The sequence below is a fragment of the Copadichromis virginalis genome, linkage group LG7, assembly GCF_057382275.1.
Source record: "Copadichromis virginalis isolate Kocher_CV1m ecotype Utaka linkage group LG7, C_Virginalis_male_GT1.1, whole genome shotgun sequence".
NCBI classification, from domain to species: Eukaryota; Metazoa; Chordata; class Actinopteri; order Cichliformes; family Cichlidae; genus Copadichromis; species Copadichromis virginalis.
This window is the reverse complement of record NC_140624.1, coordinates 45042847-45065098: the sequence shown is the minus strand read 5'-3', so window position 1 is coordinate 45065098 and position 22252 is coordinate 45042847. Positions and strand designations below refer to the sequence as shown.

Genomic DNA, 22252 nt, shown 5'->3' with positions numbered 1-22252 from the left:
ACAGTACTGTGCAAAACTCTTGAGCCACCCCTCATTTCTTTATATTTTACTTGTAACGAGCCAGACTTTATTGAGAATTTTAAAAGTGGTCTTGAACAATATTTCTCCTGGGTTTCTGGAGGTCTTTCAAAGTTTGATTTTGGAAATTGTCTGCTTTTTCAAAAAAGTCTTTAACTCTATTGGCCCCTCTGTGCTCACTATAATCAGCACCTCGCTGTTCTCTGGTCAAGTCCCTGCTAATTTTAAGTACACTATCATCCATCCATTTACAAAACAAAAAACAAGCTTGACCCTTCTCTTCTTAGCAATTAGAGACCAATTTTAAAATGTCATTTATTGCTAAGATTTTAGAAAAGGCTGTGGCTAAGCAGCTTACTTGGACAAATACAGTTTACATGGCAAATTTCAATCTGGTTTTCTAGAGCTCATTCTACTGAAACTGCATTTCTTAGTGTCCAGTGAGATTTTGATGCCGACTGAGGCTGGAGACTGTTCTGGTCTACTAATATTGGACCTGATCTCCACTTTTGATACTGCTCACCACCACATTTTGTTTTATAGGCTAAAATGTTGGGTGAGTATATCTGGATCTGCTCTGGAGTGGTTCGCATCATCTGTCTGAACGAAGCTTTCCTGCTTCAGGTCCTTGTCTTCTTCCTTTAGCTATGGTGTGCCACAAGGTTCTGTACTAGGACCTTTAATATTTCTATTATATCTGCTCCCTCTTCAGCACATTTTGAGCACCTTTGAGGGCATTTGCTATATATTCCCTTGTATATCTCTTTTAAGCCCTAAGATGTTTCTAAGCTGCATATCCTGAATAAGTGCCTAGCCTTGTCCAACTTAATTTTTTCGTCATTAAGCCCCTTTTTGAGCCCCTGAGAGATTTATGCCTAGTTTATGTTGCTGATCCAACTGCAGTGGCTCCCCATTAAATTGAGAGTCCATTTCAAGATTCTGGTTCTGACTTTTACAGCTCTTCATGGACATGGACCAGCAATTAAAAACTTTCTAGATTTGCATTTAGGTAACGATTTCCTTTTTTGTGAGGGACTTATCTTTTTCTTAAAAGGTGCTGTAAAATACAATTTTACTTTTTCAGTAATTTTGAGTCCAGTCCTACTCTGTAACCATTTTCACAGAAAAGTTTCTTTTATCCATCATTTGTTCCCATTTCTTGGAAAAAAAAATCCAATATAACACAGTTTGACAGGCATACAAATGTATTTTTACTTCAACAGGATGATTCCCAAACCATTGACACTATAGCTGCAATGCTGTCTGGAAAGTGTCTGATTACCTTAATTTTTTTGTATTGTAATGATCCCAAACACACCGCCATTGCAGTAAAAGCATACTTGGATAGAAAAACACTATCAGTCATGGATTGGCTCAAGACTTTTAAACAGTATATCAATCAGTGAGAATATCACAGTTTTATAAAATGAAAAGCAGGGTTTTACATTCTGGTTTGTAGTACTGCATTTTATTGAATCTAATAAATTCTTTTTTTAATATCTTGATTACCAAAATAAAAAGGTTGAACAGTCAAAAATATAAAGATCCAGGATTACGAGTGCTTATGATGTGCTCTCACTCTGATAATACCTTAGCTGCCCGTGAGTGACATCTTTGAGAGACAGCAGCAACAACAAACTGACAGAGTAACAGCGACTGCTACATCGCACGGTGCGAGTGAATTGGAAGCAGAAGACAACAGAAAGGTTGTAGAAAGCAAGACTATGATGCAACTTTAATAGTGAGAGACATGATCAAACTCATGTGACCATAACTAGCAGAAATACATTCTGAAAAACAGTAAATTCTCCTTTTTTTAAACCTTTGTAATGATTAGAATTTTTAATCCTGTCAACTCCAAGGTAAATGGAAAAATATACATTTAATAAAGTATCAGTAAACAACAATAAAAGCTATCTATGCAATTTACTTAACAGCGATTAAATTGCAGTTATTTTATTTACCACAGGCATACTGTACACACAGATACTTCAGTGACATCCGCGTTAACTGGATCTCGTGACAAGAACAAAATGTTTTATTTGCATAACAGGTTAAAGTAAATCAGGCTGCCTCTTACTGTGTGATGGATATTTGGAAACGACGTGGCAAAACGTCTGCGTGAGGAAGTTTCACTCAAAAAAAAAAGAGTAGCACCTGTTGCCTTCCTACGATCTGACATTAAAAAGGATGACACAAACACGTGATCAATTTGGAAATGAAACGGTATTGCTTGGTGAAAGCTATAGAAGACTAAACCAACTTTAAAATGTAGATAAATATAGGGGCTAAACTCAAGGTCCACTTAGTACCTCCTACTGGGACGTCCAGCAGCATGTCATGGGTTTGTTTTCATTAAATGAAGCTGCTCACTTCATTCGCTCCTGTGTCGTCCTCACCTCTCAGCTCCTCCCGGCAAAGATGGGAGAGAGATTTGAGTACAGAAGCTGCCAAATGAGAAACTCTTGCTTCCATTGTGTCAGACCTATTAGGCAACATCACTTATTTATGATAGGCTGCACAGCAGGATCATTTGTCAGCCCGACTGGTTCTACTGTCCACAGAAAAATTCCCTTAGAAGCTGGTAAAATGCAAGAAGACTTAAACTGATTAACTTAGTTGTGCATTTATAGCTGTGTTACAGTTGTTGATTTAATCATCTTCTAAGTCCTTCATGGATAAGTGATATGTTATCTCTTCTGCTTTTTTGTATCAGGAAACGTAGTTGGTAACAACTGCTACACAATTTTGCAGTAAAATTATATTCCACTGTGTTAGAGTTACTGTGAGATGATGGAATAAAACTGTCTCACGTGCATCCTGTCTATAATCACTGGTGGACGTGTGAGATTTATAAATCAGTTTAGCTCCTAAGGTACATTTAACGATGACTGTGAGGAGAAATGGACCAGTAGGAGAAAGGACGTGGGGAAATAAAATGTACACAGGAGAAGAAGGAGGCCTTTCACATGATCTCCCACCTTAAGTCATGCGACATCAAGGAACATGTCAATGGCAAATCAATGAACGATCACATTACAGAGACTGTAAAATGCAGCAAAAAGCTCTACAACAAGCTTGAAAGTGGGCCTTGAGTTCATTTTGTTGTCGTTGTCTTAATAAACATTCGCACAGTAGATCTAGCAGGAATGTACACTGTGACTTAACCAACCGGCAAACTGCAGGAGTCTTGGATGAGACAACGGAGAAACGATCCTTCACACAGTAAGTGTTAACAGGCTCACGTGTACACACTCTGTTTCCCCAAAGTTCATTTGAGTAAATGGAAAAATAAGAATAAGGTATCACACCAAGCTTGCTGGTTATGTGATGCATATACTGTGAAACTTAACCAAATATCAACTCAAGGCATGATTTTTTTTGGCACCCTACATGCTCCTGTGTGAGACGACCTGGTGCATAATAAATATTTTCTAAGAACACTTCTTTTTTATTTTTTACTTTTTTCTGATATTGCACATCCTAAAAAGAAACAAAGAAACAAACAAAACAACACTGAAGGAGAATGACACAATGCCATGTGGCATGACTGTGTAAACCATACTGACTCAAACCCTGGGATCTTATATTTTAACTGCTTCTCTTCCCCACAAATAACAAGGCGGTCCACTTCAAGTACCCGCAGGACCACCTCCTGCCCACTCCTCTCTTGTGGGTCGAATCTATACAGACACTGGCGAGTACAACGTGATGGCAGGGGCTTCTGCTGTGTGTTTTACGACCAAAGACAGAGAAAATGAAAGTCCCGATGTAGCCGATGCCGGTCCACCAGGGTACAGAAAGGGGGACTGGAACATAAGTTAGTAAGGAGGGCAGGGGGGCAAACCGTGGTAGGCCAGATACAACAGTCTGGTTTTCAAGACCGAGAAGTTGCTCACGCCTGCTGCAGCATTAGGCCCTGTGAGACGTCATGCACAGCAGTTCATTCTCAGTGATAAATTCAGGGCTCGGGCCACGCCTGAGAGCCGCGCCGACATTCACCCACTCACCCACGCTCACACTGAGTTTTAAGACTTGAAGACATGCACGGCCCGCACAACATACTGCCTGCAGATGGGGCACTCGCTCATCCTCTTTCCGCATTTGGTGCAAGTTACCATGTGACCACATTCCAGTAACACACAGTCAATGATGGCATCCATGCAGATGCGACACAGGTTTTCATCAGCCGCCAGCTGAGCTTTGACGCCATCTGTGGATGGGAATATATATATATATATATGTAAAATAAATATTTTCAATAAGAAATCCTTCTTTGCTGTGGGCTCATAAGAGTGTATGGAGATCAGCGTTGAGGTGCAGATGCAAGACAGAATAATAAGCACAAACACCATCACCAATGTTCGGCCCAGTAAACTACAGCCCTACACTCCCTGTGGGTTTGAGATGTTATTTAAAATGATAAAGTACTTTGAAGCTTTATTGCAGATATTTATATCTACACTTCTTGTGAGGTGGAAGCTCTCCATCTCCAGCGATTAAAAATATTACCATTCATTTTATTTGGTGACAAGTTAGTTCTCGGACTAATCTAAATCCCTGCACTTTCCATGCCAAAGTAAAAAAACACAAAGAACAAAAAACTAAACTAAAAAACTTAAAAGCATGTGGTCCTTCCTCTTGGACTGAAACAGTGAAGCCAGTACTGAGGTACTAAAAACGGGTGAAGCTCTAAAATGCCACAAGATGCTGCCATCTCATTTAAATCTGATTAAGGATTAAAGACAGGCATTATTAGGGGTACGGCAACTTTGATTGACATGTCGATGCCAACGAGGCTTGCTTGACTGTCTTTGTGGTGTTGGTTCCTTTTGGAGCCCTGTATATTGCAAACAATATGGCCTTCTGTATGGTTAACTGAACTAGCAGACATGTCAAGAGGTCTGTGCTCTGGTTTTAGTCTAGGCTCTATTTTGAAATGTGTGTGTTAGTGCCAAATAGAGCAACATAAACCTGTCTGTGCTAAATGTTTCCATGTGCAGGGCAAAATAAGGGGTTTTATTTTTTTGAGATGGAGATAAAATATCGATACTAACAAAAGGAAACTGCTGAGCCGTCCTGTGACAGCTTGTGAACAGAGCCATGCATAATGATCAACACATGCTGATGGTAGGCAGACAGCCTCTCCCATCAAAACCATTTAAAATCACAGTGGCAAATTGTATCAGTGCTCTGGTTTTACTAACACTTAAATGATTTCTGACTGATCAGTTGACTGGCCTAAATCTGGGTCCTGCTGCTCACATCTAGCGTGACAGGAAAAGACCAATGCAGCTGCAGCCTGTCTGCTGCCTGTGCACAGCTGACTAATAAGAGGAGCTAATGTGATCCGCAAGCCCTTCATGTCAACGAGGACGCTTGACAATGCAATTACACCTGAAGACATGCTGCCACTGAAGCACCATGACGGCTCATCAAGAGGTAAAAGCCCTTAAAGAGGGCATTAACGACGGCATGAGAGGCTGTCCTTCAGAATAAACAGAGATGATGTACACAGGAGAAGAAGCACGAGTGACAGAATGCAGACACACCGAACCAGGCAGGAAATAATGACTTGATAAAAAGCACCCTTGCAAGATCACAACAAAGAGGAAGATGGTAAAGGACGGGGTGAGTAAAAGCAGCTGCAGCATGCCTTAACTGGTCTAGCAGATGAGTTGCAAATGCAGTATCAGTACAATGGCGATCATGGAGGAGATGGAAATAGTGTGTGATGTGGCTTTTTTTTTTTAGAAACACATCTTACCTCCAACTCCACTGTTGCAGAGAGGTGGAGGATATGCAACCACTATATAGTTAAGAAGGGGCAGTAACAAAGAAGATTAGTTTGGGGGACGTGAACTTGCTCATTAATATAAAAAGTGAAGCAGCAAATAAGCAGGTTGTTTTGCATTAAATGCTTCCTCACATAATTACAGCACATCAGCGGCATAAATGCAATGTTGTAATCACAGATGAATAGACATAATTAAATGTAAGTTACCTGCAGTTATGTTGACATTTTCCACTAAAGCACAAGGAGAAAAAAAAAGTGTTCATCAAGCAAAAAATAAAAATAGTGAAATTTGTAAGAAACAATGAAAATTCAAAGCTCTCACTTGACTTCCTGTTCTGCTCGTTTTCTCTGTAGAGTCGATGCACTCGCTCCAGCAGCTCCCACTTCTCGCAGCAGCCAGAGTAATTGACAAAGTTCCTGGCGAGAATCTCTTTCAGCTGGCGGACGGACAGGTTTTCTATCGCCTCTTCGTTGTCGAGATCCGACAGCGAGGCTCTGATCCTCCTTTGTGTCGCCGGACTGACCTGCAATCCACACACAGCAGCAGAGCCGTAATCACTTACAGAGCAACAGGATAGCATTTCCTTTGACTTTAAAGATACGGACAGTTCGACGCTGTAGATGTGCACAAAAGCGGGTCTCACACCTCTATGAGACTTTCCGTGGGCTCCAGGTTCAAGAGGGATGCTGTTGGAGTATCATCATGCTCCTGTGTGAGTGGAGACAAACAGTCAGGTTAACTTAAGTCAGATCCAACTGTCACAATGATTTTGAACTTGTTAAGATAAATACCAAAGACTTCTCAGGTGTGACAATGACTGATTTTCGTAGTTCGTAGTTTAACTCATAAGATCTAATGCACATCCCATATTAGTTCTTTTCCCTGTGTAAAAATACTTTAAAAATCTCAGGTATATAATGCACATTCATGCTCCTCCCTGAGCCTGGTTCTACTGGAGGTTTCTTCTTGTTATAAGCGAGTTTTTCCTTCCCACTGTTGCCAAAAGCTAGTTCAAAGGGGCCATCTGATTACTGGAGTTCTCTCAGTATTGTTGTACGGTCTTTACCTTACAATATAAAGCGCCTTGAGTTCGACTGTTGTGTTGGTGCTACATAAATAAACCTGAATTGAAGTTATTTACACGACTTTTTGTTAGAACAACCTATTCTTTCAGAATACATGTGCTACAACACTATTGAATGAATGCATAAAATGTTACATCACAATAAAAAGTTCTATACAAGAACCACTCGGTTATTGCAGTTAAAAAAAAGACACTGCAGAGATAAACATTACATACTTTGCCATTTTACCTGATGGCTTAGACCTCTTTTGGTCAAAGTAACAAATGTGGAACCTTTATGGAAAGCATAATAAAATAAATTGTTCCTGCTCTGTGTGACAAGGTTTCATCATTGCCACGATAAAAGAAATTACTTTACCGCTATCTGTGACTTTAACTGCTCAGAAAGCCAACGAATGAACAGAGATGTTTAAACACTGTCACAGCTCCTCTTAGCTCAGCAGTTAATTAATCTCTTTGAAGGTGGAGGTCAGGAATTTGCTGTATTTAATAAGAGAACGAAAGGAGCTACAGAAGAGTTTAGGCTCTGTTTTGTGTAGCTGTGCTATCACTGCTGATATTGCCCTCTTTGTTCTTTTATCTGTGTGACAAAACGAACTCGTGAGGCACTGAAATAAGCTCTAATTGATACCACTGAGTTCAGCGCCTCTCCTTCTAGACCATAAAAACTAAACTCCCTCTCTCTGCTTCAGCACATTCCCGCAGACCATTGTCTTTCTTGAATAAAGACGTGTTAATAATGAATCCATCAGGAGCGCTGCTAGGTGCCTAACGCTTTGTGCAGACATCGTGCTTTTGCTCAGACAGCACTCCTCAGAGACACAAACATGAGCTGCAGTCTCGACTCTCACAGAGAGCCGAACCTCAGTGGAACACATGAATGATGTTAGATTTTATTCAACCATCAAAACGACATAGAAGTACTAGAAAGCACTTGAATTAACCAGCAAGGCTGCAGAAGCACAAGCAGAAACAAAACGTTCAGAAGGCTTTTGTGTACAACAAAACATACACGGGCTAGATAGTTTTTATTTTGGCTCTGCACAGAAGGATTTCCTTGAAATGTGTCAGGTTCCATCACATGCTTACTGATTCATAGATTTGATACCAAATGTTAGCAAAAAATGTCCAGACATTTTCAAGGGCCATAACCTCCTGGACGGATGCCGATATCGTCGTATCTCATGCCAGAGAGCTACAAATGTCAAGGTAATTTAAAAGAGAAATTACGGCATCTTGTCAAACAAAGAGGCTTCTAGTTTTGACATTATATTGTGATAAAACAATCCTGTCAATCATCCTGTGCACTGAAATGTTAAATCTCAAAGCAACTGATCCAATTTCCCCCCCTTTCTTTGATATTCAGTCTATTTTCCAGCTCCAGTCTGAAAAGTGACACCAATATCCCCCAAACATCGCCTCAGAGAAAATGGGTTATTCATCAAAAGCAACGATGTGTACGGTCCTTTTTTTTGTGAAAATGGTTGAAGTGGTATCAACTCGAGAGTTTGAATATCTAAGTGAGCATGAAAATCTTACTCAGTTCATGCAGTGGCTTTGCATTATCACACAAAAAACTGCATCACCCAAAAAGGTATTTCACTGCAATGTGTAGTTTCAGAAGCTAAAGCTAATAGACGACAAGTGATGTTAACCACTAATCAATCACAAAGCAGAGCCCTGAGCAAAGTGGACACTGTCATTTAAAAAAAGAAAACAAAACAAACAAAAGCAGACACCACACTAGGGACATTATCAGGAATTATTTCACAACCCCACAGATCTCAACATATAACATATATATCTGCAACATGCAGGATCTGTGTGGCTTGTCCTGCTGAAATGGTGCCAACTCCAGCACCGGGCATCTTTGTCACTCATCGGTCCTTCTGCTGGAGCAGAAATAGAGACTCCACTGTAGCCCATCTGCTTCAAGTTTTGATGTGTTGCATGCTCAGAGATGCTCTTCTGCATACCTTTGTTTTAACTAGTGGTTACTTGACTTGCATTTGCCTTCGTATCAGGCTATTCTACTCTGACCTCTGGCATCTTCTTGCCCAGAGGTTTGCAGATTCTTGGATATTTTCTTTATTTCAGACAATTCTCCATAAACCGTAGAAATGATTGTGCAGGAAAATCCGAGCAGTTTCTGACATGCTCAGCTCGCCATTCTGATGCTCTGTTTGAACTTGAGCTGCCGACCTTGTCTAAAGGCCTAAATGCACTGATTTGCTGTCATGCGATTTGCTGATATTCAAACAGCAAAAATCAGATGTACCTAAAACGTGACTGTGTCTTTATGTTAATTCACTGAGCTTTTGTAACTATACGTGGAAGTTTCGTCTGCCACCACACTTTTACTGGCAATGATGCCTGTTAATTCTCAGTTAATTTTAATGATGAGGTATATTTTAGGAAGACCACGGCACAAATATATCTGGTACATACGTTAGATTAGTTCAGATCTCACCCCCCAAAAAGCCCCATATCCTACATATGTCTAGTCTAAGAGTGCCGTTTGGAGTGATCTAGTTGGACCGTCCAAATTTTTTGACAGATTGTTTTCTCAATAATTCATGAAGTTAGCACAAATGTCTTAGATGACTTTTGCTTTCTTGTCTGACTGTCTTTGTAGTATTTGTGTCAAAATTTGGTGGTAAGAAATTTAAAGTGCCACAAACTAAAATTTGCACAGTGCCCATCCCATGAAGAGATGAGAGGAGGAGTGTACAGTGGTGTTTCTGCTGTTTGGTTGCAGCTGTGACGCTGTGGGGAGTTCTCAACCTGTGCTCCTGTTACATAACAGGCTCAGTACATGTAACAGTACTAAAAAAAGGCAAAGGGCTTAATCTGCCTCGCTGGCTGGTCTGAGGGTTTTGCACTTACACACAGAGTTAGCCCACATAGCTAACACAGTGGATATTTTGCTGAACACTGCACCAGTACCACGGAGGAGAGTTAACCTTTTTTCCCTTCAATGGAGTCGATTTTTCATTCATAACAAAGCAACAAGACCAGAAAACAAAACACAGAAAGCAGCACAAAGGAAAGAGTAAAGCATGAAATCAAATGAAACAGACATCTAAGCCCTCTATGCACACGAGAGTGCTTGTTTGTTAGCGAGTTAAAAAGAGAAGAAGTTAAAACAGCCACTCTGAAACTTAATATGTTGATTTCACCTCTGAAATTAATTATCTCGGACAGAATGAGGACAGATGTGAAGGAAGTATGGCGGATGTAAATCAGGGAATGATGCTTGTGCACGTGCGGCTGCCAGGATGCTCGTTGTTAGGATGCTGACACACTCTGAATGAAAGCGGTGTGTTTGTGAGCACAGACCTGGCTGGTGGTCCCTGAGCTGTCACTTGGGCTGAGCACGTCTCCCTGAGAGGCGGACAGGACCGACTGTTCAGAGGTGGAGCGCGTTGCGGAAGGGGGCGAGGCGGCACGTGAGTGCGGGAGCGAGTGCAGGCTGTCTGTGTCATCTCCCCCTTCATCTTCCTCCTCTTCATCTTCCTCCTCCTCCTCCTCCTCCTCCTCCTCCTCCTCCTCATGTGTATCCTCCTCCTCCTCCTCTTCATCCTCCTCATCCTCCTCCATCACCGGTCTCGGGGTCTGCCTCGCGCCCTGTCTCGCGCCCTGGTGACAGAGCACCAGGTCCACCAGGTCCTCCTTCTCCCTGCATGTGTCGGTCGGTATGTTGCGCAGCAGCAGGTACTGGCGCAGGTCCTTCACCCTGAGCTGCATGAGCCGAGGCCGCTGGAAGGCCGTGCCGCGCAGGAGGTGGCAGGTCGTGCAGCAGCGCAGGTTCTCCTGCAGCACCGAGCACAGAGCGCAGAAGCTCTTCTTACAGTCACAGCAGATGTGCTGCAGGGGGAGGAGAGATTGAAAGACAGATGTGATGTGATCAGTTATTCTTTCTCTTCTGACTGACGCAAACAAACTTGTTCTTGAAGTTGTTCTTTTTCAGCAACATAAGGGTGATGATGTTTGGCCTGTTAACTTATAAACTCTTCACCATTTATGCCACTTTAAAAATAAATAAATAAATAAGGGAAACACCTTCTGAAAGAAATCTAATCAGATCAGACCTCTGAAAAATGGGCAAAGTTTAGCTTTTGACAGACATTCCTTTTAATCAGTACTGAGTGCAGCCATGTCCCCATATAGCCACTTATTTAAATACTGCATGCAGGAGTCGCCTGGCTCTGCCTGAATCGCCCTGACAAAGAGAAACCTTAATAACCACGAACACAGAGTCCCATCTGAAACAGTGCCCAGTCATTTCTAGGAAAGAGAGTCCAGAAAAGAGACGTAAACCATCTGTAGCTCCTGGTGATGTTTGACATTTAACAGGCTTAACACTGTCTCCTGATACAGAGCCTCTGAGTAGATTGACACTTCAAATGGGCAGGAAAGCGGGTCGGCCACGGCTGTAAACATTTTCTTATCGCTTGTGCACAAATGTGCTCTTGGTTCACAAGAAGCACATTTGCACCGTAACAGATACTTTGCTTCAATCAGTTGTTGTTAATCCCCCAGCAGGTTTTTTTCCCCCCTTCTTTTTATAAAGATACCATAAAAATACCACACTGACAGTGAAATGGAAGTCAACCCGGCATCTGTGAAGCTGCGTGGAAAGAGGAAGAGTTTTAATCAGTCCGTCTGACTGCCAGGCAGATAAAACTCTGCCATGCTAACATGTTGAGCTGTGCAGACACCCTGGAAAGGTACGGCGCACATTCTAACACAACCACGTAAGATGTTTAGCAGAGTCCTCTTAAAAATAGTTTTACTCTAAAACAGCGCGTTTGCTGCAGAAACCAGCGAATAAATATACATTAGAGGAATAAATACTATGAAATGTTCAAAAATCTGAAGTTTTAGAGTTTCGAGACGTCAAAAAGAGACAAGCCCGTGAGTTCTCAATGGCTACGCTTACGTGGAGGCTAATATTCACATTATGAAAAGTTTAAAAGTAGGAAAATAATACAACTGCCTCATCATGCACAGCTTGAGCTTTTCTTTAAAGGATTTCTGTCAATAGCGCAAAACAATGTTCTTGACTTGCACCAAAATGGGATAGATATATACAAGTATCAAAGACCAGTCTGAATAATATTACTCTTCACTAACAGGGACCAATTAGATTGACAATGTTTCTTGTAAGAGAACGGCTGCTGTAACAAAGATGGATCTATGCCTACGACTGTGGTTTGGGGAAGGCCTCGGTGAGGACTGGTGGGGGCACCTCAGAGCTGGGCAGATCTCCATGTACTAATGAGAGCCATGAGAACTGAGGAGAAAATGAAAATGAGAACAGAAGAGTGAAAATTTGGCCTTGCTCCTTAAATTAAAAGGTATCTCAAATTAATGATTGTGCTGATTAAGAAGAGCAACATAGGCCCTTTAAAAATAGTAAAGAATTACATCATTTATTATGGATTAAATATAATATTGTATGTATAAATCTTATAAGTTATTAGGTTTATATTAAAATATAATAAATAGGATTTTAAGGTTGAGAAACTTCTAAATTTTTTGCAAGATTTAAAAGAAAAAAAAGAAAAGAAAAAAGATGACTCCGAACTTTAGGGTGCGTTTTCCTGAATGCACAAGGAAGGAAAAGTCGCTGCTCACAACCGCACAGAATGATTACAAGGCTGAAAAAAGGTGTGTAAAATGTTGAGTGTGAGGGATTACTTCGCACCTTTGCAGTCTCTGCGAGTTCATTTTTATATAGCACTGGCATGATGTGACTCTCTCGCCCTACGACAGCTGGGATAGGCTCCACTTACTGCTTTGTCACATGTCACTCGCTGACATCCGTGTTTACCTTGCGTCTGAAGACCGAGAAGGCCAGTCCGCAGGCCTTGCACAGCTGCCCGGCGCTCCCTGAGCTGGTGGGGGGGTAGGTGGAGTACCCAGCACTGGGGGCGAAGCGAAAGGGCCCCGCGCCTGCTCCAAACCCCGGCTGCTGGGCCCGCACCGTGCCCGTGCCCATCACCTCGTTCAACAGCCCGCAGCATGACGCCCACATGGACGATGCTCCTGCCTATAACAACACAGACAGAAATACACCCACATGACTTAGATATGACTTTTAGAGACATCTAGTACAGAAGTTTATGCAGTACTTAAGTATTATCATCGATGAAATTAATGACATTTGAGGATGACATTTTAAATTCTTTTTCAGGCAGATGTAATAATAAAAACATTTTTGTTTGTGCCCTTCTGTTGGCAGAGTCGCATGAAAGACAAGAGGAGCTAAAACGGTTAGTTTTGGGGATTGGATGAGGGGCTGCACTTAGGTCAGTAGGGTGAATAAGGATTGTTTTGAACTGTAAATCAATCAAACCCCCGATAGAAACAGAAATATGGAGCTAGGGAAGAGCAGAACAGCACTTAGGTCTTTTAACTTACTTTCAAATGACTGAAAAATAGAACCTATGTTGTAGAAACATCATTAACATTGGGGCAGATAAAGGTAGAGCCAACTTTAATTACTTTAAAACTACACCTCTGGGTAGCTTGTGAAGATTAATTAAGTATGATCTTATCTTAATACATCATAACGCCATAATTTCTTTACTAATTATAATTACTGTACTGTTAATTAGAACCTACAAAGTTATGAAACAAATAAAGATAAAGTACAATATTGCATAAAGACCCATATAAAATATCAAACTACAGTACGACACTTGAGTAATACTGTGCTCAGGGGAGATCAATGACCGGAAAGAGAGAGAAGCACATTATTGAGAGTGCTCCTGCAGGTCAGAGATAATTAGAAAGAAGACGTCTCAAAAATATATTAATGACATTTTTACCAACAGCGCTGTGGCTTAAATTTATAAATTTAATTTATTTTGAGCCACGTTAAAAGAGTCCAAGCCAACGGCTATTCTTGTGTAGCTCAAATGGGAAGAGGTGGATGTAAATACATACTCTAAACGTCCCGAGGTAGCTTCCAGACTTAAGTTGGTATATGTAAAATTAAAGCAAAATGCCCCACGCAGAAAGAATAAATCGGATGCGTCTGCAGATCTCAAAAATGGCCCAGAGACAGGGAGCAAAGATGGTGCGATGGGAGCTACGGCTCCTTGGAGCATACTGATGCGGGGAGGAAGGAGGGGGGAGGACAGCGAGGAGAGAATATGTCTTCTGTTGTTCCCCAGCCTGCTGAATCAATAGCTGACATGAGCATAATGTAAGCCCTCTTTGGTTCATGGCTCCAAAGGAAAAACAAAGGAATTCACGGGATCCTGCCACATCTTTTCTTAAGACGGCCCTCTGCTCCGACTTGTCACAAACACCCTGTGATCTGACTTCACCCATCTGCTTAAGGATGGCGTTATGTAATCTTAGAAAAGACACACTAAATGTGGACTCGGGACACAGAGGGGAAAAGTCCACTTCCACCGGCTCCACAGTTCAAATCATTAACTAATCTCATTAATTGAATGAATGACTGTTTCCGGTGGGCACCATTAATCTTTCTGTCTCCCTGCCTGCATTTCTGTTTGTCTGTCATTAAATTAATGAATAACAATTTTGCCCGATTTCAATTCATATTTTTTGAGGCTACTACTTAATTCACATGGCATCAACTGGTTCATTATTTTTCAGTTAACCGATAAATTGTTTAGCCTGTAAAATGAAGTATGGAGGAAAATGTCTTCCTCCATTACTCTCGGCCCGAGGTGATATTTTGAAGAGATCGTTTCGTCTTTCCAAAACGCTGGAAGTTTTCCTTTTACAGTGATACAAACACCCCCCTCCCATTGCCGCATGGGTATAGATTCCAGGGAGCTGTGCTCCTCAGAGATTCTGCTCCATATGGTCCTTATTGACATGATATGTTAGCATCATGCAGCTGCTGCACATCCATGATGTGAATCTCGGTTCCACCACATCCCCAAGGTGCTCTATTGGATTGAGATCTTATGACTGTGGAAGGCCATTTGAGTACATCATTACTAGGGGTGCAACGATACACAAAATTCACGGTTCGGTTCGATACTTTGGTGTCACGGTTCGATATTTTTTCGATACAAAAAAAATGTTCATGCCTTTTTAATTTGTCATTTATTAAAATTATAAATATATATTTTAACTCAAAAGTACAGTTTTTAAATTTAATATTGCTGAAATAAAAGTAATTAAAAAAATAAATATATCTGATTGAGGAATCACTCATCTTTGGAAAAGAGTTTATTACAGAGAAATGGCTCTTTCCAAAATAAAAGCTATACTATACGCTTCTTCTGGGCTATATTCTCAGCAGCATATTGTAGCGGGTCAGGGCTGTTCAGGGTTCTGTTTGTACAGTTATGTTTTGTTTATGTTGCCATAGTGACGGGTGACGCCTTCTCGCTGCGACGGTGTGTCCTTCCGGGGTCAGAGGGCGCCCTGTGTGTTGTTGTTGCTGTGCGGTTGCCGCGCTGAGGAGTTAGCTAGCGGCAGTGTTCTTCTGCAGATGTCAATAAACGGCTGTGCTCCCTGGCTAGCTCACGGTAAGCAAGACCAAACGACACCTCCATCTCCTCCTTGTCTGAGCTCGCCACAATATTAAACATATCAGGTCCCCATAAGGAGAATCATGTGCTAACGGCTGTCTAAATGACTCGGGTAAAGTTTGTAGCATGCATGCTTGTTGTTTTTGTCTGCTTCCACTTGTCTTTGCACTAGGATGATGTCGGCGTAAATGTGCAGTCATATTCGTTGTGTTCCCACTAGTGCTGTCAGCGGCAAATCTCCGTTAACGAGCTACCCCTGCTTGGGGCTAGACGGCTAACACGTTAACGAGCTAACTGCTCGCTAACACACTAGTTCCCACCCATGTAATTGAGCATTGCGTGGCACATCCAACATACTGTTTTACTTTAGTCCATGACGCGCTTACCTTCAGAGTCATACGTCACATGAAAACCAAAATAATTCCAAACGCCACATCTGAATGAGGGTGGGGGAGGTTCAATTTGCCATGTTGCAAGGAGAGCTTAACTTCTGTCTCGCTAGCTTGCCCTGCGCTCGTCCTTCTGATGATGCTGTCTGTGTTGAGCGCTCAGTGGATCTGCGCTTGACAGTGCAGCCTAGGCTGAGTAGTCGAACGCAGATTCACTGAGCGCTCCACACAGACAGCATCGTCGGAAGGAAAGTTGATAAAATAAATTGCAAATTTTGTATTGTTCGATACATATGCGTACCGAACCGAAAGCACTGTATCGAACGGTTCAATATCGATACGAGTATCGTTGCACCCCTAATCATTACACCAGGACCAGCCCGAATCCTTGAATGCATAGCTCGCAGTTGTTTATGCCGAATTATCTCCAATTTTCCTTTTCTTAGCTAACAGCAGTGGCACCCGGCGTGGTCATCTGCTGCTGTACCCCATCTGCTTCAACGCTTCACTTGTTGTGCGTCCAGAGATGGTCTTCTGTGGACCTTGATTGTAACAAGAGGTTATTTGGGTTTTTTTTCCTCACTGGATATTTTCTCTTTTATCACACCAGTTTTATCTGTAAACCTGAGAGGTAGTTGTGTGGAAAAATCCCTGTATATCAGCAGTTTCTACAATACTCTGGAACCAACAACCACGCCACGTTCAGTCACTTTAATCCTGTTTTTTCCTAATCCTGATGCTCAGTTTGAACTCCAGCAGGTCCTCCTGACCATGTCAAAACCTGCCGAGTTGCTGTCAGGTGACTGGATGAATTACATATCGTAGAAAAATGTAAAAAAGTAAAATAAAAATAAACAAGAGATTTTGAACTTTTCTGATTGTCAAATTTGTTGTAGAGGATGACCCCAGATGCCTCACTCACTGTCTCCTTCTCAATACTTAAACAAACCATACAACCACGCATTATCGGTGGATTGGTAGCTACCTGGCTACCAATCCACCAGTATATTATGTTATATTAATGAAATAAATATCTATAAACATATATATTAAAAAAAAAAAACGCTATATAATAAAAGTACATTTTTAATTTTATTATATAGGTTTTATTTGTTTTTTATAGATTGCTGCTTATCCTTGGTACATTCCTCCACAAGCTGCTCACTTTATCCAGATATATTTATGTAGAGTTACACTAAATCTTGTATTACTCGCCTGTGGCACAAACTTGACCCCGTGGTTAGCTGCTAAGAAGTCTCCGGTTAGATAAAACCTCTCTCATAAGGGAATGAAGCCACTAAAAGGAATTTTACTGCATTCTCCAGGATGAGGAGCCACTGCAGCCTGGCCATGAAAACAGTCTTATTTGGCTTTAAGCCAGCAGCACGAGTTCCCCGTGTCACTTCAATTAGCACACTGCAAGCTCTGTAGGCAGGGAGTCCTGAATAAACAAGTGACAAGTGCAAACATCACATGTAGGGCAGCGTTTTATTTATTTATTTTTTTGTGCTTTGTTTTGTTTGTTTTATCTTCACTCAACAGTCTTAACTTGAATGATACCTCTGGGGATACTGTACTGTGCATTTTTATCATTCCTGTCACCTGTCACATTTCACACACTGCTGCTGGGGTTCAGCCATCACACTGACTAGCCCCTACACACAAGCTTAAAGTGTGAAAGTAGCAAAATCTAACAGAGGCATGGATTTAAATAGAAAAACCCACAGGGGAGAGCCTTGTGTGGCCAAACAGCTAGCCGACCTCATAAAATGAGCCTAGAAGATAAAAACTTAAAAACTGCCCAAGCATCCACAAGTGTAACCGGGATGAGAACCTAGATGAGGCTTAAATGGGTCACTGACAGACTGACGCAAACTGGAGAAATGAGTCACATACTGAGACAGACGATTTTAACCTTGCTTCAAACTGTACTGGGTGACTTTTGATAGCGTTTGTGCATGACTTTCTGAACTACTAAACATCAAATGAAGAAACAGTCTCTCAAACAAAAGATCTTCTCTTTCTCTGGACGTGGATATGTAATAGTAAGCAAACACGCTGACCCCACAGTGAAACAGAGAGGACAGGAGAGCAGCAAAGCGGCAGCAGAGACTCTCACGCAGAGCTGAAATTACATAAGTGCACATGAATTGGACTATATAATTAACATAAATGACTTTGTTTTACTTGGAGCTCTGACACTGCTTTTACTTTTATTTTCTGTCCTTATAACTGACATTTTGAATATAGACTAACATGTATCAAGCCAGCTACAAAAACAACACGAGGATGGGGTTCTAATAAAATTACTCAAGTTGCACTATGGGAAATGTAGGAATTGAATAATAAGAATGGAATTCAGCGTAGAAGGAAAATAAACTTTAAATACTTTAAATGGGAGTGCTTTACTGATGCATTGCAGTGCCCCGATAGCATAATTTGATTATCGATGGTGACCTTTGTTGATGTCACGTCCCCATCCCTCTTCCTTTACCTTTTCCCCCTTGCAAGAAACACAACTGCAAAACTTAAGATGTATTTTAAGTGTTTGCAGGACTCGGAAAGCACTGACGCACGTTGCATTGTTGAATTAAGTCATCGGCTGGGTCTTGGCTTCTTGTAGCAGTACTCAATGTGAACCTCTGAATGATGTTTGTGGTAATGTAAGCATAAGGCTTTGATAAACAGAGGGAAATCTGTAAAAGTGGATATTATTCTTCTGTTAAAGGAGTGAAATCTAAACAAAAAAAACAAAACCCAAAGTTCTCTGGCTACATCTGTCTAAATGATACAAATGACACCTGGGGCTGACTTCTGCAAGTCTGCACGCACATGTGGACCAACCAGAGTCTATTATGAGGACTTTTGAGAGAAAACTGTGCACTGTCATACATTTTATTGAAGGGGCCTTCAACGCTAATCTTCCACCATCCACCACCTCTCTCCCGCCTTTTCATTTCCTTTCTCTCTCCTGAATCTCTCTCAGTTTCCCCCCCTCTTGTATCAACTGCAAATGTCACTCACACTGTGAAAAGTGAATTCAGCTGGCTGCCTGTTTATACCGGAGATAATGGTTTCAGAAAAAAACAACAACTAATTGATTTAACGCCTTTAGACATTTGTCTGAAGATGATGGAGCTAAATGTGATATTTTTCCATTTAAATTATGACACAAATACAGTCAGTGATGTCTGCTGGAGGATGCAGATGTCAAAGTCTGGAGAAATATGCATGTGCAAATCAAACTGCTACAGGCAAAGTTGGATTTGTGCGTGCAAAATGTGAAATTGACAAAGTCTACTCTGAAGGCAAAGGACGACTTGGCTGGATTTAGCCCTGGAAACAGATGCCGAGTCCTGCAGTCCTGCAATATAAAAACTGTCATGAAATATCACCAGGAATCTCGTGCACCCCTTTGATTCTTTATAGCTTCAGTCAGTTTAGTCCCATTTGGAACAAAGTGTGATACACTGGAAGCGGGGATTTGTGACTATTTACTCCCACCATGCCCAGTATGGGCTTCAAGATGGCCGTGAAAACGAGAATTTTTAAATGCAAAATAAAGAAAAAAAAAGAAAAAGCCAACCACTTAAGTCAGAGGTTTAACTCTGAATAAAATGGCACTGGCAGCACAGACTGTACAGCAGTCTTTCCCGTTTTGAGATGCATGCTTACACAACCCAGCGCCGTCCCGTCCACAGGGGCAGAAAAGCTGCTTTTCAATTTAAACCAGATTAGTCAATAAAACGTCACATCCATTTTGCTTTCCCGGGACACAGCGAGTGATGATGTGCCTCGGGAAAATTAACTTCACAGAGTTAAGCCGTCTGTTTTCTTATCTGCCACAATATTGTGATAAACAGGAGGGGGGGAGGAAGGGAGGCATTAAAAAAGAAAAAAAGGTCTTAGTTGAATCTGCAAGCAAAAAAAAAAAAAATTTATCAGAACAGCCTTTCAGTCAAAAATCACGTCCTCTGTGATTTCAACCTGAACCCCAGCTCACTTATTCTCCAAAAAAGCTTCTATTTTATGAGGACGGGCCTTGCACATAAATTCAAGTTAGTTAAAAGCAACCATTAAGAGCTACAAATGCACCGATATATCAGCCAAACATCAATATCGTCCCTGTTCGCTGCCATCAACCTGCCAGCAAATGGGATGACATTTACTGATGACTCTGGCCAAAATGTCTTTTCTGCTGTGCCACATAAATTTTGCGCCTGTTTAATGTTTGAATATAGTGATATGATGGGAGTTTTATTCCCTTGTTTTCTTAGCACACAGGAGGAAAACTGCAAAAACAAACAACTTCTTTGGTAATCAGCCAAATGGTTATTTTAAGCATCAGAATTGGCTCACAAGTTCAAGATGGGTGCATCACCACTAATTGCAACTATAGAAAAAATATTTCCCTTTTTACCCACTAAGAGCCAAATGAGAAGCTACAATAACACTGATGAATCCAAAGCTAAACAGAAGAGCAGCATAGCTCCAAAACAAGAAAAAAGGGGGATTAGTAAAAGAAAACCTACATAACACAAATAAACATCAAATATTATAACAATCCAGCAATCTTTAGAGACTTGACTGTAAAAATTTGGCAGGCAAAACCTAAATAATATTAAAAATAAAAAAAAAACCCTCCTCAACACACTGCAGCCTAAAACGTGCAGGAAAACAGACGACGGGGTGATGGGCCAACACATGTTCAACATTTACAAGAAATGCTGCAAAGTGAGAAAATGTGACCATACACACAAACCACGCAAGAAGCTAAAACGCCCTTCTGTTTAAATGTTTCAGTGGCATGTTTCAGAAAATGTTCCATCTGCTGAAATCCCTGCAGCATTTCAGTGCTGATGATGCTTCCATAAGTTTGCTGTGTGTTGGGCCACTTCGGGGTGACTAAAGAAACAGTCTGACCTGGCACAAAGAACATATCATTTCACTATGAATTGTAGGAAAAGGATTTCACAGAAAAAAAGAGACACGCCAATCCAAAGCAGTGCTTTAGTGAGGAGTTAAAAAGCTATGTATTTGGTTATTTTGCACCTCTGGAATTAAGAGAGGCTTTATTTATAAAAAGGGGGACATTTCCCTTTTAAGGTAATCACTGATGCATGCGATGAGCTTTTAAAAAAATCATCCAGTCAGCTTTAACTGTAACAGATGACTAAGTGTCAACTGCCACCGACAGCAGCACAGTTTTCGTACTGTGTACACTCACGTTCCTTGATGCTGCTGCTGTTTCACTTCACCTTTCACACCGACTGCCACCAGAAACCTGCCACCACCAGAGGACCAATGACATCATCGTTGTAGTCTTCATCATTATCTGTCCTAAGCTGCCAGACAGCTTCATCACCTTTCCTTCCTATGCTGCAGCCTGTAGCTGCTACAGCACAGGCGCACACAAACAAACACACGCATATACACAAGCGCACACTGAGAGGAAGGAGACTCCTGCACAGCCTGACACAGCTTGGACCTGAGAGGTGACCCTCTCGGTATCCCGAGACGTCTCCCGAACATCCCCACGCTCTCTCACTCACCGGCCGCAGTGTCTCTATCTCGTTAGAGCGGATTAAAGCCTGACGATGAATGGATGTCGCTCTGGCCACTGAACTAGCACTCTGGGGTCAAAGCAGGCTCATTAAAAGGCTACACACTGTACCCAGTGTTTATCAGGACGGCTGGAGACGTGGGGAAAGCGTTTCCAGGCTTGCACCCTCGACAGGAAAATAATGCAAACCCCAGACTGTCAGGCGCTGGAATGACAGCGGCGAGTAATGAAATGTGATGGCAAGTTAAAAAATTAAAGAGTGTCTGCAGCGTTCAAGCCTGTTGATACAACTGCACACAAATGAAATTAACTGGCATTAGGATGGGGATATTCCCTGCTTCTCGATGCAGCACCCCCTGCACATCACGGCACCGCATGAGCCTCGTTAACAATCCAAATCACAAACGAGCTGCAGAAACAGGCACATACCTTCATTGCACCTCTCGTCTGAGGAATTTGCCGAGTAATGTCAGAACGACGACCATTGCAAGTGCACACGGAATCAAACCATTACGTCTTCCCTCTCTCCGGCTACCAGTGTGTATGGAGTAAGCATAACGTAATGGCCAAGACAGCCACAGCCAATCACAAAGAGCACACGGACTCTGGTATCTTTAGCAGCCAATCCGCCCCGACACATCACCGGAGTAGGCGTTCACGCCTGTGCGTAAGGACGCATCTGAGCGTGCCAGACGAATCACGCTATTTTTTCTCTCCTCAGCGTTGGTTTATTCTGGTGACTTAGCAGCAATAAGCATTATAATAAGGTGGTCAGCTTGAACAGCTCTCACACAAATTTGGTGCCTTTCACAATGAAAACTCCTTGAAATCGCAAAATATAACACATCAGCTTGAAGGGGTCGTATCTGCAGGAA

At 41.7% G+C, this 22252-nt stretch overlaps 1 protein-coding gene across 2 annotated transcripts; it reads right to left on the bottom strand.

Moving 5' to 3' along the window:
• Positions 1 to 1725: 1725 nt before the first annotated feature.
• rnf34b (ring finger protein 34b) lies at positions 1726 to 21928 on the bottom strand. Of its 2 annotated transcripts, XM_085463635.1 has the most exons (8): positions 21807 to 21928; positions 12737 to 12955; positions 10240 to 10767; positions 6462 to 6524; positions 6138 to 6339; positions 6023 to 6046; positions 5786 to 5827; positions 1726 to 4231 (listed from the first exon to the last, which is right to left on the bottom strand). In XM_085463635.1, exons 1-8 carry the CDS (start codon positions 21810 to 21812, stop codon positions 4047 to 4049), a joined length of 1269 nt encoding a protein of 422 aa, XP_085319761.1. In that variant the 5' UTR covers positions 21813 to 21928; the 3' UTR covers positions 1726 to 4046. The 2 variants fall into 2 exon arrangements, with proteins under 2 accessions (XP_085319761.1, XP_085319762.1); XM_085463636.1 differs by lacking the exon at positions 5786 to 5827.
• Positions 21929 to 22252: the final 324 nt, after the last annotated feature.